The 16,142-nt window shown below is 37.9% G+C and overlaps 2 protein-coding genes across 5 annotated transcripts in view; one reads left to right on the top strand and one right to left on the bottom strand.

Moving 5' to 3' along the window:
• spc25 (SPC25 component of NDC80 kinetochore complex) overlaps positions 1–6,704 on the top strand; it is a 34,302-nt gene extending 27,598 nt beyond the window's left edge. For all 3 annotated transcript variants that reach the window (XM_073047480.1, XM_073047482.1, XM_073047481.1), the window contains 5 exons: positions 2,108–2,173; positions 2,260–2,406; positions 2,623–2,727; positions 3,090–3,188; positions 6,351–6,704. In XM_073047480.1, coding sequence (XP_072903581.1) covers positions 2,108–2,173; positions 2,260–2,406; positions 2,623–2,727; positions 3,090–3,188; positions 6,351–6,469 — 536 coding nt within the window. In that variant the 3' untranslated portion in view covers positions 6,470–6,704. The remainder of the gene's footprint in view (positions 1–2,107; positions 2,174–2,259; positions 2,407–2,622; positions 2,728–3,089; positions 3,189–6,350) is intronic.
• Positions 6,705–7,586: 882 nt separating this feature from the next.
• nostrin (nitric oxide synthase trafficking) overlaps positions 7,587–16,142 on the bottom strand; it is a 51,732-nt gene continuing 43,176 nt past the window's right edge. For both annotated transcript variants that reach the window (XM_073047478.1, XM_073047479.1), the window contains 6 exons: positions 14,174–14,282; positions 13,990–14,078; positions 12,519–12,644; positions 10,148–10,370; positions 8,359–8,451; positions 7,587–8,160 (listed from right to left, as the gene is read on the bottom strand). In XM_073047478.1, coding sequence (XP_072903579.1) covers positions 8,027–8,160; positions 8,359–8,451; positions 10,148–10,370; positions 12,519–12,644; positions 13,990–14,078; positions 14,174–14,282 — 774 coding nt within the window. In that variant the 3' untranslated portion in view covers positions 7,587–8,026. The remainder of the gene's footprint in view (positions 8,161–8,358; positions 8,452–10,147; positions 10,371–12,518; positions 12,645–13,989; positions 14,079–14,173; positions 14,283–16,142) is intronic.

Raw genomic sequence — 16,142 nt, 5'->3', positions numbered from 1 at the left:
AAAGTTATGCCTTCAAAGCCTTTTATAATGAACAACTTCGTGGAGGTTGAACATAATAGAAGAGGATGTTTGTCATTTTCCCCTTACACCTGCTCTGTCATTCAAGATCTCAGCTTTGCTTTCCTGCTAACCCCATACTGTTTGAAAAATCAATTAATATATCTTGAAGAACTTGGTAGTCTATGCCTCCATGGATGAAGTTTCATTTCATTCCTCTTCTGAACCATTAACCTGCCATCTAGAACCTTGCTTCTAGATACTACATCAATCCTGCATGCAAGTCCTGTAAGAATTTTATATGTTTTATCCATTCATGTAACCTGTCTGTATTCCCTTGAATGTAATCTGAACAGCATATCGAAGTTGTGGCGTGCTTGACGAGACCAGAGACTATGCCCAGATGAGGTATGATGCAAGTGGGGAAGTATTAAGGAATGTTTGTAGGGTTATTTGCTGAGCCTAGATGTTGTGTCACAAACATTTTGTCCCCAGTCGAGGTGACATCATCAGTGTGCAATTGAATTTTGTTTTTCCCCCGAGTGTTCTCATTTATATCGGACTGAAGCATTCTGATTGGTTGGCTGTTGCACTGGCCGCTAGTCTCCGCTGGGTCCTGGCCATCTGGATGGCTGTGTGATCTCTGCTGGCCCATATCCTGGTTGTTGGTCGTTGTGAGTATTGGTTCCTCAGGTGCCTGCAGCTCATCCTGCAGATGCATAGGTTCGTAAGTTGCATCCTATTCAATATGCTTGTTAATATCTTCCCTTGAGAACCAAGCGTTAAAGCATTCTCATAACTTTTTGTTTTGCACTTCTGCCAGGATTTTTGTAGTTTCCTAGATGAACTTGTCTCCTGCCACAAAGAAAGTTGCATCCAAAGGCTATTCAACCGAGTGGAAACACACTGCAGTCGCGCAGACCTCAAGAAGAAAACTACTTTTTCAAAGTATTCACGCACAATGGCCGTCCAAAAAAACTCCATTGGAAGGTGTCTTGTCTAGAGAATCAACATTTTAACTCCTACTGAATAGACAGGGAAGAGGCTAACCCTACCATGCATCAACAATATTTCCAAAATGATGGCTCCAACCACATGGAATAATGGTAACACACAAACCCAGCACAGCCATCAGAATGCTCGTCTTAAGACCCAAAAATCCAACAGCCCACATGGAGAGAAGAAATGCAATAGACCAAATCCAATGTGAAGACTGCCCCAAGCATTATGAAGGACAGATGGGGAGAAAACTATCCATGAGACTACATGGACATAAGCTAGTCGTAAGACACGATCCTCTGTCACTCATCTCAGTACATGAAGACCAAGAAGGATATAAGTTTGTATGGGAAATTACAAAAATCCTGGCAGAAGCGCAAAACAAGAAATTAAAATAATTCTTAGAAGCCTGATTCCCAACAGAAGACTTTTATTAACCAGCATGTTGAACTGGATGCAATTTACAAATCTAGGCTTCTGCAGTATTGGGGCCAAGAGACCAATGCTCACAATGACCGAGCCAGCGGAGGTCACTTAGGTATCCTGTTGGCCGGGACCCAACGGAGACAAGCGGCCAGTGCGACAGCCAACCAATCTGAACAGAAAGTCGGACTAATACAAACACGAACACTTGGCAGAAACAGCACTCAATTACACACTGATTATGTCACCTCAACTGCTGATGAAATGTTTGCGATCTAACTTCCAGGCTCTGCAAACAACCCTACAAACAAGCAGTAACCCAAGCTTTTTCATTTCAAAGGAATTCAGAATATTTTAATGTATTGCTTTTTGTGGGAAGTGGATGTTCTCAGTTTGCCTGGACCTTAGTGAGAGAAGTACAGTTATCAGAGTACATGTATATAGTCTGTTGGTTTGAATTTCTCTTGTACTGGCAATGCTGTTGTTTGACTTGTTTTACCTGTTGCAATATATTTTCCTAGACCTATAAATGGAGTTCTCCACCGAAAACTCAGATTGAACTCCATTTGCACCATTTAAATAATTATGAATGTTTGTCATGGCTAGTTTAGTAAAAATCATTTTCTGATGGATAATTTCTATATATTTTCTTTCCCCTCAAAATCTTAGTTATTAATTTGTTTTACAGACAGATGCATTGAAATACGTGAAGAGGAGGACCAGATGTGTGATAAAATTGAAATAAGCAAAAAGGGTATGAGCTTAATGAACTGCTAAATACCAATTCTATACATCTCACGAAATAACTCTCCTCTAATAGGAACTGCCTTTCTCTTGCAGTGATTGCTGAGCAGAATGCATTAATAAAGAAAATGCGAGAAGATCTACAGATTGCAGACCAAAAATTTGAAAATAATGAACAACAAAAGCAAGAAGTGTTAGAAAAAATCAGGCAGCTGAAAGAAGCACTTGCTAAAAAGCAGGAATGTATGTGTGTATTTTGAGGAAAGGATATAAAATTGACCTGTGCTTTGATAAAATTGATTTGAGTAATATAATCAATTACTCAATTAATTAATTTAATTAATCCAAATTTCAGAAACAACTATTGTTATTAATAATCAATGTTCATGCTGATCGTTCCTGAAACTGTTCTTATATTGTTGGCCATGAAAATAATTATTTTTTTCCTTACACAAATAGTAATTTCTGCACAAAAACAAGAAAATAAAGCCAAACTTAAGAAATTGAATACATCAGCAGAAATGTTTAAGAAGCGAATGGGTCTGGAAATTCGAAAGGTCCATGGTAGGAAAATGGAATGTCTTTATGTAGAAAATGCTATATGTTTTCAGCTGCAAATTTGAAAATCATTAATCTTTAATATTTAACTTAATGTTTTTTTATTGAAGAAAATAATAGATTATAAAAGTACTTATAGCATTGTTATATCTTTGTTTTATAACTTACATGTTTAGTTCAATATATTGCATTTCTTTTGGTATTTGGACCAAGTTAAAGCGTACTTGTACATCAATAAAGAAAATAAACATAAGATATATCTTTGTAGTGTAGTAACATTAACTTGAATGTTTGAACCAGATTTTTGAAGAATTATCTCAGTTTGTATGTTTTTTTTTTGAACATCCTTTTTTTTGGTTCTTCAACAGGGGAACAGCTGCAATTTATCTTCAAATGCATCAACAGCAAACATCCTGAGCAGCTGTTTACATTCTTACTGAAATTTAATGAAGAGGGGAATTATGAAGGTATGGCTATTTTGAAAAATGGTATTTAATCTTAAAAGCAAAGAGTGAGTTGCATAACCTACACCATTATGACTTTTCCCCATATTTAAGCTACTATGACATAGTTACGTATAAATATTTCCTGTTATCCAAGACTCTGGGCCTGTACACACTAGAATTCATAAGGAGGGAGGACCTCATTGAAACCTATCAAATGTTGAAAGGCCTCAATAGAGTGGATGTAGAGAGGATGTTTCCTATGGTAGGGGAGTCTATGACCAGGAGACACAGCTCTGACATACAGGGACGTCCATTTAGAACAGAGCTGAGGAGGAATTTATTTAGCCAGAGAGTGGTGAATCTGTGGAATTTGTTGCCACAAGTGGCAGTGGAGGCCATGACATTGGGTATATTTACGGCAGAGGTTGACAGTCTTGTGATTAGTCAGGGCATGAAGTTTATTCAAGGCAGAGGCTGATAGATTCTTGGTTAATCAGGGCATAAAGGGATATGGGGAGAAGGCAGGAGATTGGGGCTGAGAGGGAAATGGAGCAGCCATGATGAAATGGCAAAGCAGACTTGATAGTCCAAATGGCCTAATTCTGCTGCTATATCTTATGATGAGACAATTTTCACATATCCAATATTCATTGCTAGATTGTAGAGTTTTGGTTAACATTATCCCTGTCCTCTTGCCTGAACAGAGGGAAGGATTGTATCCCATAAATATTAAATACATTTAGTTTGTGATTGTACACGGTCATCAGAATTGTTTATTTTTGCATGTTTTTCGTGCCTTTTAAAGTTATCAGCTTTTGATGGAAGTTTGTTCTGTTTACCTGTTTGTCAATCGAAACTGCCTTGTCGTTTCTTTTTTAGCAGTGTGGTGATAATTTGATAGTCTGGCTACACTGCACATGTGCTTCTAAATTCAATCAATTCTTTTTTAGCAGTGTGGTGATAATTTGATAGTCTGGCTACACTGCACATGTGCTTCTAAATTCAATCAGCCACATCAAACTGATTATTGGGAATTGGTTTATTATTGGCACATGTACTGATGACAGTGAAAAACTTAACATTACATACTGTTCATACTGACCAATTCATTATATAGTGCATTGAGGCAGCACAAAGTAAAACAATAACAGAATGCAAAATAAAGTGTAACAGCTGCAGAGTAAATCACTGCAGGTAGACAGTAAGATGCAAGATCATAATGAGGTAGATTATGAGGTCGAGTCATATTAGGGAACTGTTCAATAATCTTATAACAGTGGAGTAGAAGCTATCCTTGAGCCTGGTGGAATATGCTTTCAGGTTTTTGTATCTTCTGCCGGATGGAAGAGTGGAGAAGACAGTATTTCTGGGATGGGTGGATCTTTGATTATGCTGGCTGCTTTACTGAGGCATTGAGAAGTGAAAGCTGGTTTCCATGATGTGCTGAGCTGTGTCCATAACCCTGCTATTTCTTGTGGTCACTAGCAGGACAGCTGCCATACTAAGCTGTGATACATCCAGATAGGATGTTTTCTATGGGGTTGTGATTAAAAATTGGTAAGGTTGACAGGAACATGCCAAATTTTGTTAGCCTTCTAAGGCAGCAGAGGCATTGGTTGGCTGTAGTAGCTGTGGCAAACACTTGGTTAGACCAGAACAGGCTGTTGGTAAAGTTCACTCCAGGAACTTGAAGCTGTCAGCCTTCTAGATCTAGCACTGTAATATAGACAGAAGTATGTGGATTGCTCTCCTTCCTGAAGTCAATGACCACCTCTTTTGTTTTGCTGATACTAAGGGAAAGGTTGTTATCTTGACACCACTTTACTAAGTTTTCGATCACCTTCCTGTACTTGACTCGTCATTGTTTGAGATGTGGCCCACTCTGGTGATACCATCTGCAATTTTGTAGATGGAGTTAGAGCAGAAACTGGCCATGCAGTCATGAATGTACAGGAAGCACATTGTATTGTACAATGTAGGGGGGCTGAGTACAGTTCTACTGCACATAACAGGAACATACAAACTCTGTACTGTGAATATTTCACTTTTGAAGGCCTCCCACTTACAAAGCATCCCTTTGCCCAAAAACAACCTATCCCAGTCCACACCTGCACCTAAGACTTTTCTCATGCCCTCAAAATTGGCCTTTCTCCAATTTATAATCTCAACCCGAGGACTAGTCCCGTCCTTCTCCATTATTATCTTGAAACTAATGGAATTATGATTATTAGATCTAAAGTATTCCCCTACACACACTATTATCTGCCCTGTCCCATTCCCCAATAGGAGATCCAGTAGATCCAGTAGACCCCTTGGTTAACGGTAGGGATCCATGGCATATAAAAGGTTGGGAACCCCTTACTGTTGCAGTTCGTTGGTCAGGAAGTTGAGGATTCAGTTGCACACGGAGGTGTTAACTCCCAGGTCTCAGAGTTTGGCGATAAGTTTGATTGGAATTATTGAAGGTAGAGTTATAGTCAATAAATATTAGTTTAGCACGGGTGTCAATTGTTCAAGTGTATGTAGTATGGATCTTAATCTTATTTTGAATTGTCTTTACTTTTTGCTATTGGTTTCATGCAGATACATAGTTATTATAAGGAAAAATAAAATTGGTGTCCAGGGGTAAGTCAGAGTTTTTGATAAATTCAAAGGGCAAGTTTTGAAATTTGTTAACAATTTTCTAGTTTGTTTATTAGAGAAACTAAGAAATTAATTCCTAGTCATGTTTTTGAGAACCAAAAGTGAAGCATATTTATTAGCCCAGAAGGGTAAATAATACTGTATAAATTGTTGATCATTGGTAGTTTGTAAAAATAAATTAATTTGAAGTGTCAGATTTCTGTACATATATTTCATAGCCCATCCCTATTTCCTGTGAGTCATTCAAATTTGGAGTGTAGTGTAGATGTAGATTACAATTTCAATTGACAAATCTAGGTAGTTATTAGCATTTTCCTAGTTAGGCAGGTATTTTGTTTGAAATAGCATTAAGTAGGTTAAAAATTCACTTTTACATCGTGCCTTGCTGGGATTTTGAACTTGCATCTTTTGTCTGTTCTGGTCCAGTATCTTGCTGTTCATACACAATAAGCTCATACATGAACTGTACAACCTGTTATTTGTTCCAAAAGTAACTATACACATTATAGCTCACATTCTGCTGGATTTCTTTTTTTCCAGTCACATCATGTGATCCACCACTGGAATGTATGCCTCTGCTACAGGAAAAACTCAAGGAAACCAACAATTTCTCTGCATTTCTTGCAAATGTTAGGAAAGCTTTTACTGAACTAGTTTAACTTCAAGATGTATTCCTGTTTCGTGTTCAACTTAAATGTAGTTTTTCTTTATTTGTGTCAGCTACAAACTTTTCATTTTATTGTGTAATATGTTAAAATTTTACTCTTGTTAATAACTATCTCTGTTGGAGGTTGTTGCATGTATTATAGAAGTCAATAATATTTCATCTATTTCTGGCAGGAATAGCTTCAATATTGCAGTTGTGGATAATAAACATTTTTTGTCCTTTTTGTAGACGAGTGTTAATTTTTTACTGCAATGCTAAAGACAGTAATGGACAGCTAATTCTTGCATTGATATAAAACATTCTAATATGCTCCACCCAAGCACAAAATGAATACCAAGCACTTCAAGACTTTTTATATTGTGCTGAAGTGACATAGGAGATGTATTTCAGGATGATCCTGTATGATGTAAGTGCTCATGTCATTTTGTGACCAGTCTATGGCAAGGATGGGAATTAATGTAAGTGTTTAACATTTTCATCTGTGATTAAGCTAGAATTAATTTTGCCTTATATTATCTGCACCTGGGCTGTTTAAACTTGTAATATTTGTACTTGGATAAAACATTGGTTTTATTTTGACAATATTGAATGGTGCCCAACTGCTCATTCATGCAACAGAACAGAAAAACTATTCAAGGTATTAGTATTAATGGGCTGTTACTTTTCTTAAATGTGATTCTGTTTTGAAAAGCACATAGAATAAAATTTGATTAAATAACATTTGCTTCTACTGGGAGGAGAAAAAATATCTGAATTATTATGTCAAAGTCAGTTAAAGATTTGTACTGTACTGTTTATAATTTATCAATCTGTATTGCCCATAACTGCCTTAGATTTAGGGTGGAACTTGATGGTAGATGAATTAGCAAGTACAGGTGAGTTGTTTATCTGATATTCTAGAATCTGCTGTCCAAGGGACTGGGGAGCCCTTGAGTTGCTTGTAACTACCATTTCAGTATCTAGCCTTGTGACTTGTGTATCAAAGAGCGTGAGGTTATAACACTTCCATGGTAGGAACAGACTCAGTTCATCACAGGGAGAGTTGTGATACATTTCAATCTAATTATCCTTCTGTTAAAGTAATGTGGTGAACACTGAAAAATAGAAAATTCAAAGATAATTGTTCTTTAATAATTGAAGTTTTTTTAAACTTTTTACAACCTTCTTTCTTAAATCCGATCTTTTACATTTAATATTTTTCTTGTAATTGATTTGACACTCGATTCATGATTCCCGGTTAAGATCTTTCAACCTGATTCAGGTGTTACTCACCTTGTCTCCTAAATGCCCTCTGAATCACACTCGCCTCCGATTTGTACAATATCCAAGGGTCACAAAAGGATAGTTTTCTTGATAAATTCTAACCTTTTAAAATCTGTTGATATAGTATGACAATATAAAAGATGTGTCCAAAACAGGAAATTAGTGTCAACTTTAAATGTGTTAGAAATCCACATTATGGTATTTCCAATTCTTCAAGGTCCAGTGCATTTTGTCATACCATCCTGTTTTCAGCCAAAGATAGGCGATGACATAAGTCCCTACTCCTTTATGCTTCTGATGTGCCTTTTTCCTTTTGCGGCAATTCCTCCACGTAAGTAGCTGGAAAAATGCCCTTTCTTCCTCGCAAACTACCCATCCACCATCCGGTCACATCTTTCTTGTAAATAATAAGTATATCGCCTAGAGGAAAAAGTACATAGTCATAATACGCACTCAAGGCATCTGATCTGTCAGTCATGATTATTGCTGTCTATTTACACCATATACAATGCCACTGTTCAGTTCCGATTTCTCAATCCTACAGTACATCTAATGTCAGTAATTATCATCATGCAACAAGATTACAAAAACCCACTTCAACCCTAGCTATTTACTCACCTTGTTGCATGTTAAGTTCATCATCTCTAGCAGCTTCATAATCATACAGAGCCTTGCAAGTTCCAATCTCTTGACCAGGATTATCAACTGTAGCTTTAAGAACACAAAACAGAGCTTTAGAGCTTTTTGATCTTGTCCAGCAAACCTAGCAATGTCTATTTTATTTATTGAGATACAGCCCTTCGAGCTGCACTGCCCAGCAACCCATCTCAGCTTCAGTCCTGCTGAAGGGTCTCAGCCTGAAACGCCGACTATACTCTTTTTCCATAGATACTGACTCGTGTGCTGAATTCCTCCAGCAATTAGGCTTGTGTTGGTTGGATTTCCAGCATCTGCAGTTTTTCTTGTTTGTGAACCCATCTTATTTTTCCCCTTAACCAGAAGAAGAATGGAATGTTATGTTGAAGTTGTATATAACATTGGTGAGGCCTAATTTGGAGTATTATGTACAGTTTTGGTCACCTAACTACAGGAAAGATGGAAATAAATTTGAAAGAGTACTGAGAAAACTTAAGGATGTTGCTGAGTCTGGAGGACCTGAATTATAAGGAGAGACTGAACAGGTTAGGACTTTATTTCTTGGAACATAGATTAAAAGGAGATCTGAAAAAGGTATACAAAATTATATGCAGTATAGATAGGGTAAATACAAACAAGCTTTTTCCACTGAAGTTGGGTAGGACAACAACCAGAGGTCATCGGTTAATGGTGAAAGGTGAAAAGTTGAAGGGAACATGAGAAACTCAGAGGGTAGTGAGTGTGTGAAACAGGCTGCCTGCACAAGTGATACACGCTAGCTCAATTTCAATGTTTAAGAGAAGTTTGGATAGGTACATGGATAGTAGGGGTATCGAGGGCTATGGGGTGCAGGTCAATGGGAGTAAGCAGTTGAAATTGTTGGGCATGGACTAGATGGGCAGCAGAGCTGTAACTTTCTATGACTGACTATGATTCTAAGCCAACGACTAGGTGCAAATGGAAAAGTTACAGTATTTTTTACTGACCTGTACATTTGATATTTGTACATTGAAGCTAGTAAATGAATGTTCCAATTGCCTCTATTTTTCTCTGCATGGCAACCCATAAAATTTTGTAACACTGTTTCTGCACAGATGATTCAATTTTATGATGTCACTTTTTCCTAAGCTTTATTTATATATACTTATAAATATATTTTTAAAGTGTTTTTTTTTTAAACATGCCATTTTCTTGAAAATAATTGCCAGCTATTTTCAGATGGCTGTCACAAGTTTGTGACTCCTTTTTTTACTCATAACAGACTGTGTATCTAAATGTTCTAATTGTCTGGTAATTAGTTCCTAAAGCAGTTATCTATGTTGCTAAAATCCCTACAAGAGGAGAATTTAATTAGTAGGTTTATATTTTCCAATCTTCTCCCTTTACCCTCGAACAGGGGTTCCCATCCTGGGGTTATAGATCTCTTGTTTAATGTTATTAGTCTATGGCATTAAAAACAGTTGGGAACCCTTGCCCTAGAAGAACAAACTAAGATCGGAAAATCTAAGGGTAAAAATATTAGACCATATTATTTCATTGCTAATACTTCATAAGTTTCAAATGTCACTGAAAGCAATAGCTATTTGTATGCCTTAAAAATTGAAAATGTAAATACATAACCTATATCAAAAGCAAAGTGAATTGTTAAGAATCAAATTTAATAATTTGGTTAGTTTTCCTTGCATTCTTGTCACATTAGAAACCAAATAACACACCTCCATGGATTAAAAAGACAATTTCCCCCCAAAATGAACTTCTTCATCCAAATTACCGTAGTCAGCAGATCCTGCAGTTGTTTCCGATTGTTTGATCCTTATTTTTGTATGATGTGAATTAATTGTCTGATTTGCATATATAGGTTCAGATATTTGCTGGGGGTCAGGTCCATGGTGATCGTTACTGTTATCCAAAAATATAGTATCTGTCAGGCTCCTCTGATGTACAGTTTTCATTTTCACAGGACGTGATATCTGCACCAAATTGTGATAATATTCCTGCCAAAATAATTTAATCATTAACACAAGGCAATGCCACTATTTGTAACTCAATAGATTGGTAGATTTTCTTTTTAATCCAATCTAATAATAATAGGAATAGGCAATTGAACACTCCACCATTCATAGAAACATAGAAAACCTACAGCACAATACAGGCCCATCGGCCCACAAAGTTGTGCCGAACATGTTCCTACCTTAGAAATTACTAGGCTTACCTATAGCCCTCTATTTTACTAAGCTCCATGTACCTATCTAAAAGCCTCTTAAAAATTCAGTAAGGTCATGGTTCATTCATTATCTCAATACCACTTTCCTGTACATGTCCCTTGTTTCCTTTAATATCCAAAAATCTCTCAAACAAACTCCCAGATGCAGATTTCTAAAGATTCACCACCCTGGTTCTGGAAGCTACAGCCAGACTAAACATCATCCTGACACCTAATCTACCAAATCCTGCAGGGGAGTTTCTACCAGATCACCTCACATAAATCTACACTTGGGATAATCCCACATCCTGGAAATCAGGATGGTAAACATTCACTGTACTCTATGGAAATTATATCTTTGAATTGAACTTTAATATGTTTAAAATACCATTCTCAACTAATACTGTTTGTCTTGTAATTGCACCCATTACTGTGGTCTACGATCATTGTTGTTATAGAAAAATAGAAAACCTAGAGCACAATACTGGCCCTTCAGCCCACAATGCTGTGCTGAACATGTACTTACTTTAGAAATTACCTAGAGTTACCCATAGCCTTCTATTTTTCTAAGTTCCATGTACCTATCCAGGAGTCTCTTAAAAGACCCTATTGTATCTGCCTCCACCACTGCTACAGACTGATTGGTCTTATAGCATACATTGAGAAGATGTCATCATTGTGTGCCATGTCGTATGATGTAAGCAATTGGGATTGTACTTGGCAAATTTTTCTGCAGAAGTACTTTGCCATTGTTTACTTCTGGAGAGTGTCTTAAGATGGATACCCTAGCTATTATCAATCCTCTACTGAGATTGTTTGGTGTCAGTGGTGTGAGAACTTGTGATATGCATCAGCTGTTCAAATGCCCGTCCATCACCTGTTCCCATGGCTTCACGTGACCCTGATCAGGGAACTAAGCAACTGCTGCACCTTGCCCAAGAGTGATCTGCAGGCTAGTGGAGGGAAGGAGCACCTTAAACCTCCTTTAGTAGAGACATATCTGCACCCCAATACCACTATACTCAATTGAAATATATCTAAGAATCCAGGCATGGTTTTGAGTGCCTAACAAAGGCCTTTATTGACCCAACACCAAGATCCTTTCTACTGGTCTTAGCATGACTAAACTACTTCCCTTCCCAACAACTTAGCACTTGCAGAGACGATGCTCTCCCAATCCTCCTGATCCCATGCATGTTTGCCTGCAACCACAGGAGGTGTAGTGCTTGTTCCTCTTCACCATCCAAGGTTCTAACCAGCCCTTCCAGGTGAGGCAAAGATTCACATGCATCTCCCAATCTCATCTACTGCATTCTTAAAGCACACTCTACCTCGACATTATCAAGTAACCAGTTTGCAGAGTACTTGCACTCTGACGACCATCCCGAGTTCTCTGGTGCATGCCATTTCAACTCCCATAGTGACCTTTCCTTTTTCACTGCCACTGGGAGGCCCAACTCCCATCTGCCCAATGTAGTCTACAACCCACTATTACGAACATAGAGGTGTTCAATATTATGTAACCCTTTCTTTCCATGTTTCCACAACCTCCACCCACACCCTCGCACCCCCCCCCCCGCACTTGTAACCTTTGGGTCCCTGCTTGTCACCCTGCAGCCTCTGTCACTGTCTTTACCCTCCCCACTTAGCTCCATGTGCAACCTGCCTTTTTTTATTTTCCCTTGTCTGCTTTCACCTATTACCCACCTTCATCTATCTCCAGACTCCACCTTTTCCCCACCCCTTCTGTCTCACTCTTCGCTGCCTTCTCGCTTTATTGGCCATCGTTCCTCTCCACCCAAGTCCTGGCGCAGGGTCTTGACCTGAAACTTTGTTCCTTCCACCACACCGTATCCACCACCCCCCCCCCCCCCCACCCGCACCAACAGCTGCTACTTGTATTGTGACAGTTGTGCTGTTAATTTGAACAAGAACTAACCTTATCTTTCCAGTTAGTGATGTTATCACTCAGTGGATGAAAAGGCTTGGAATTTCCTTCTAGTTCTGCCACAGATGATGTAAGTTTGTAGAGATTTACTTCCAACAGTGTTAGTTTCAGCGTCGACTACAGGTAGAAATTAAAATACAGTCCAATCAAAAAATATAAATATATAATGTGGGCACAATATTTTATGTTTAGATCACTAATCTTGTAAGAAACTCACTTATGATATCGATTATATTTAAATTTAATTACATTCTTGAACAGATAAATGTGCAATAATAGCACATTTATGTGCCATGCAAATTAATAGCACATGGAGATGGGATATTATGAAGTTGTATAAAAAAAAATGATTGGGTCTAATTTGGAGTATTATGTGCAGTTTTGGTCACCTACCTACAGGAAAGATGTAAATAATGTTGCATGAGTACAGGGAAAACTTACAAGAATGTTGCCAGGTCTGGAGGACCTGAGTAATAAGGGAGGATTGAATAGGTTAGGACTTCATTTCTTGGAACGTAGAAGACTGAGGTGAGATATGATAGAGGTGTACAAAATTGAGGGGTAGAGATAGAGTAAATGCAAGCAGGCTTTCCCACTGAGGTTGGGAGGGGGGGGGACTTCAACCAGAGGTCATGGGTTAAGGGTGAAAGTTTAAAGGGAACATGTGGGGAAACCTTCACTCACAGGGTCGAGAGAGTGTGGAATAAGCTTCCAGTGCAAGTGGTGCATGCTAGCTTGATTTCAACATTTAAGCGAAGTGTGGATGGTAGGGGTATGGACCCGATGCAGATCGATGGGAGCAGGTTTAAAGGTTCTGTCATGGACTAGATGGGCTCAAGGGCTTGTTTCTATGCTGTACCTTTCTATTACTATGACTATAAACTTAGCATCATTCCCACAGTGACAAATAGCAGTACAAGGCAGTTTCTTTTCACACCCACAATGCCGCTGGACGTGAAAGTACAAGTTAAGAGCTCAGCGACACTGGAACAAAGCAGAATAAGCTATTCTGGAGAAACTCTCACACTGTTTCCATTTGGAGTCTAGGTTTAGTTTTAGATAGCAGATCTATATACTGGATTTGTTATTTTCATTTAATTCTGGTTAATGATCAGTCTTACAGAGTATGAATAGATAATTTATTTCACAATTCTTAAGGATCACTCGAGTTGAGTAAAAAGTTTTCCTAAGGGGTTGTCTATCGGTGGGTCCTCCAGTGGCTGTAGAGGCAGATTCAGAATCTACATATTGCATATCAGGTAAATGTAACCAAAAAATAAAACTGATCTAAATTCAACAAGAAAAACAACATTCATATTTATAACTACAATGGATTTGTTTACAAACAAGTACCATTTATCTAATTAATCTGTGGTGATATTAATTATTGTAACTCTTTAATCTGTTTTCTTATAGCTCTTTCATTTATCATACCATTTTCTATCAAATATCGGTAGAATACCTCATCTCTCATTGACGCAGTTGCTTCATCAGGTTTTGAATCTGAAAATGATGGATTTCTGAAACTTGTTCTAACCATCTTCTCTAAACCTGTAAAGTGTCCAGAATAAATATCCTTTGTTTCAGAACTTGTTTATTCTAATACAAATTGTGCAATTTTAGAGGAAAATCAGGGTCATTGCAACCTTGTTGGCCTTTCTTTAGTTTGTCTATGTCCTCTTGAAGCCTTTGGATTTTCAGCGATAGTCCAGTCTTCCTCCTCCCCTCATCCATACTGTTCCTACCATCTTCCTCCTATTTTTAAGGATCAAAGTAGATTTTATTATCGTAGTACATATATGTCACCGGATATAACCCTGAGATTAATTTTCCTGTGATCATACTCTGCAAATGTAATTAGTAACTATAACAGGATCAAAGAAAGATTATCCAGAGTGGAGAAGACAATAAACTCTGCAAATGCAAATGTAAATAAATAATGAGAACATGGGATAAAGAGTACCTGAAGTTGGATTATTGGTTGTGAGAACATTTCAATGATGGGGCAAGTAAGTGTAGTTATCCCCATTTATTCAAGAGCCTGATGGTTGAGGGGTAAGTAATTGTTCTTGAACCTGAGGCTCCTGTACTTTCTACCTGATGGCAGTAGTGAGAAGAGAGCGTGACTTCGGTGGTGAGGATCTCTGATGGATGTTGCTTTCCTGCGACAGAGTTTCATGTACATGTGCTCAATGATTGGGAAGTCTTTACTCGTGATATACTGGGCCAAATCACTACCTTTTGTTCAAAGGCATTGGCGATTTTATATTAGGCTGTCAATATACTCACCACTACAATTCTATACAAGTTTGTCAAAGTTTCAGATGTCATGAATCTGTAGACACCTAAGGAAGCAGAGGCACTGCATTTTGAGAAAATGTTATATTTACATCCATCCTCTCCATCATCCCATCAAACTCTCTTCAAGTAACTATAGTCATTTTTGTAACGTAGGAAAGACAACCAGACTTGTAATCCATTTTGTATTATCAGGCTGTATTTCCTTAAACCACCAATTATACTGTGATTGACTTTCTGATTGTAGTTTTTGAAATCAAAATAACATAGAATGCAGACACAGCCTGGTAGGGAAACACCAATGGCCTTGAATAGAAATCCCTACAAAAAGTAGTGGATACGGCCCAGTCCATCTTGGGTAAAGCCCTCTCAACCATTGAGCATATCTACAAAGAGTGTTGTTGCAGGAAAGCAGCACCATCAGGGACCCCCACCACCCTGGCCAAGCTCTCTTTTTGCTTTTGCCATCAGGAAAGTGGTGCAGAAGCCTCAGGACTCACACTACCAGGTTTACGAACAGTTATTACCCCTCAACCTGCAGTCTACTGAACCAGAGGGGATAACTTCACTGAACTGTTCCCACAACCTATGGACTCACTTCCAAGGACTCTTCATCTCATGTTCTCGATATTTATTGCTTATTTATTAATTATTTCATTTTTTCTTTTTGTATTTGCAGATTGTTTTTTGCATCCTGGTTGTTCCTGTTGGCATGGTCTTTAATTGATTCTTTTATGGTTATTGGATTTATTTAGTATGCCTGCAAGAAAACAAATCTCAGGGTTGTATATGGTGATAAATGTACTTTGATAATAAATTTACTTTTGAACTTTGAAGTAATAATTTCCTTTTCTCCAGAAAAGTATTCTACTTTTCAGAACATGAACAGCAGGGCCAGCCTAAATTAGTCCATCCTAAATTACTTTTGAACTGAGAAAATGAAGAGTAAACCCCATTGCAGTGTTCAGGAGTCATATACTAGTTGTATACAGGAGACTGGGCAAGAAGGGGAATCTTAATGAACCCAATAGCTATTTTAAAAATAATAATTGGATAGTTATGAGATTATGATTACCAATATTAGTTTTAAATTCAGCATACTTACTTGAATTTAAATTCCCCAAATGCCATGTTGAGACTGAGACTCATCTCTTATACTATCCCAGAATGGCCAACTATAGATCCCAAGACCATAAAACTTAGGGGCAGAATTAGGCCATTCAGCCCATCAAATCTGCTCAGTCATTCCATTATGGCTGATTTATTATACCCCTCACCCCATTCTCATGCCTTCAAAATTCAAAGTAAATTTATTGT

Source organism: Hemitrygon akajei, chromosome 5 (genome assembly GCF_048418815.1).
Source record: "Hemitrygon akajei chromosome 5, sHemAka1.3, whole genome shotgun sequence".
NCBI lineage: Eukaryota > Metazoa > Chordata > Chondrichthyes > Myliobatiformes > Dasyatidae > Hemitrygon > Hemitrygon akajei.
The sequence above is the reverse complement of the archived record's forward strand: the minus strand, read 5'-3'. Positions and strand labels throughout refer to the sequence as shown.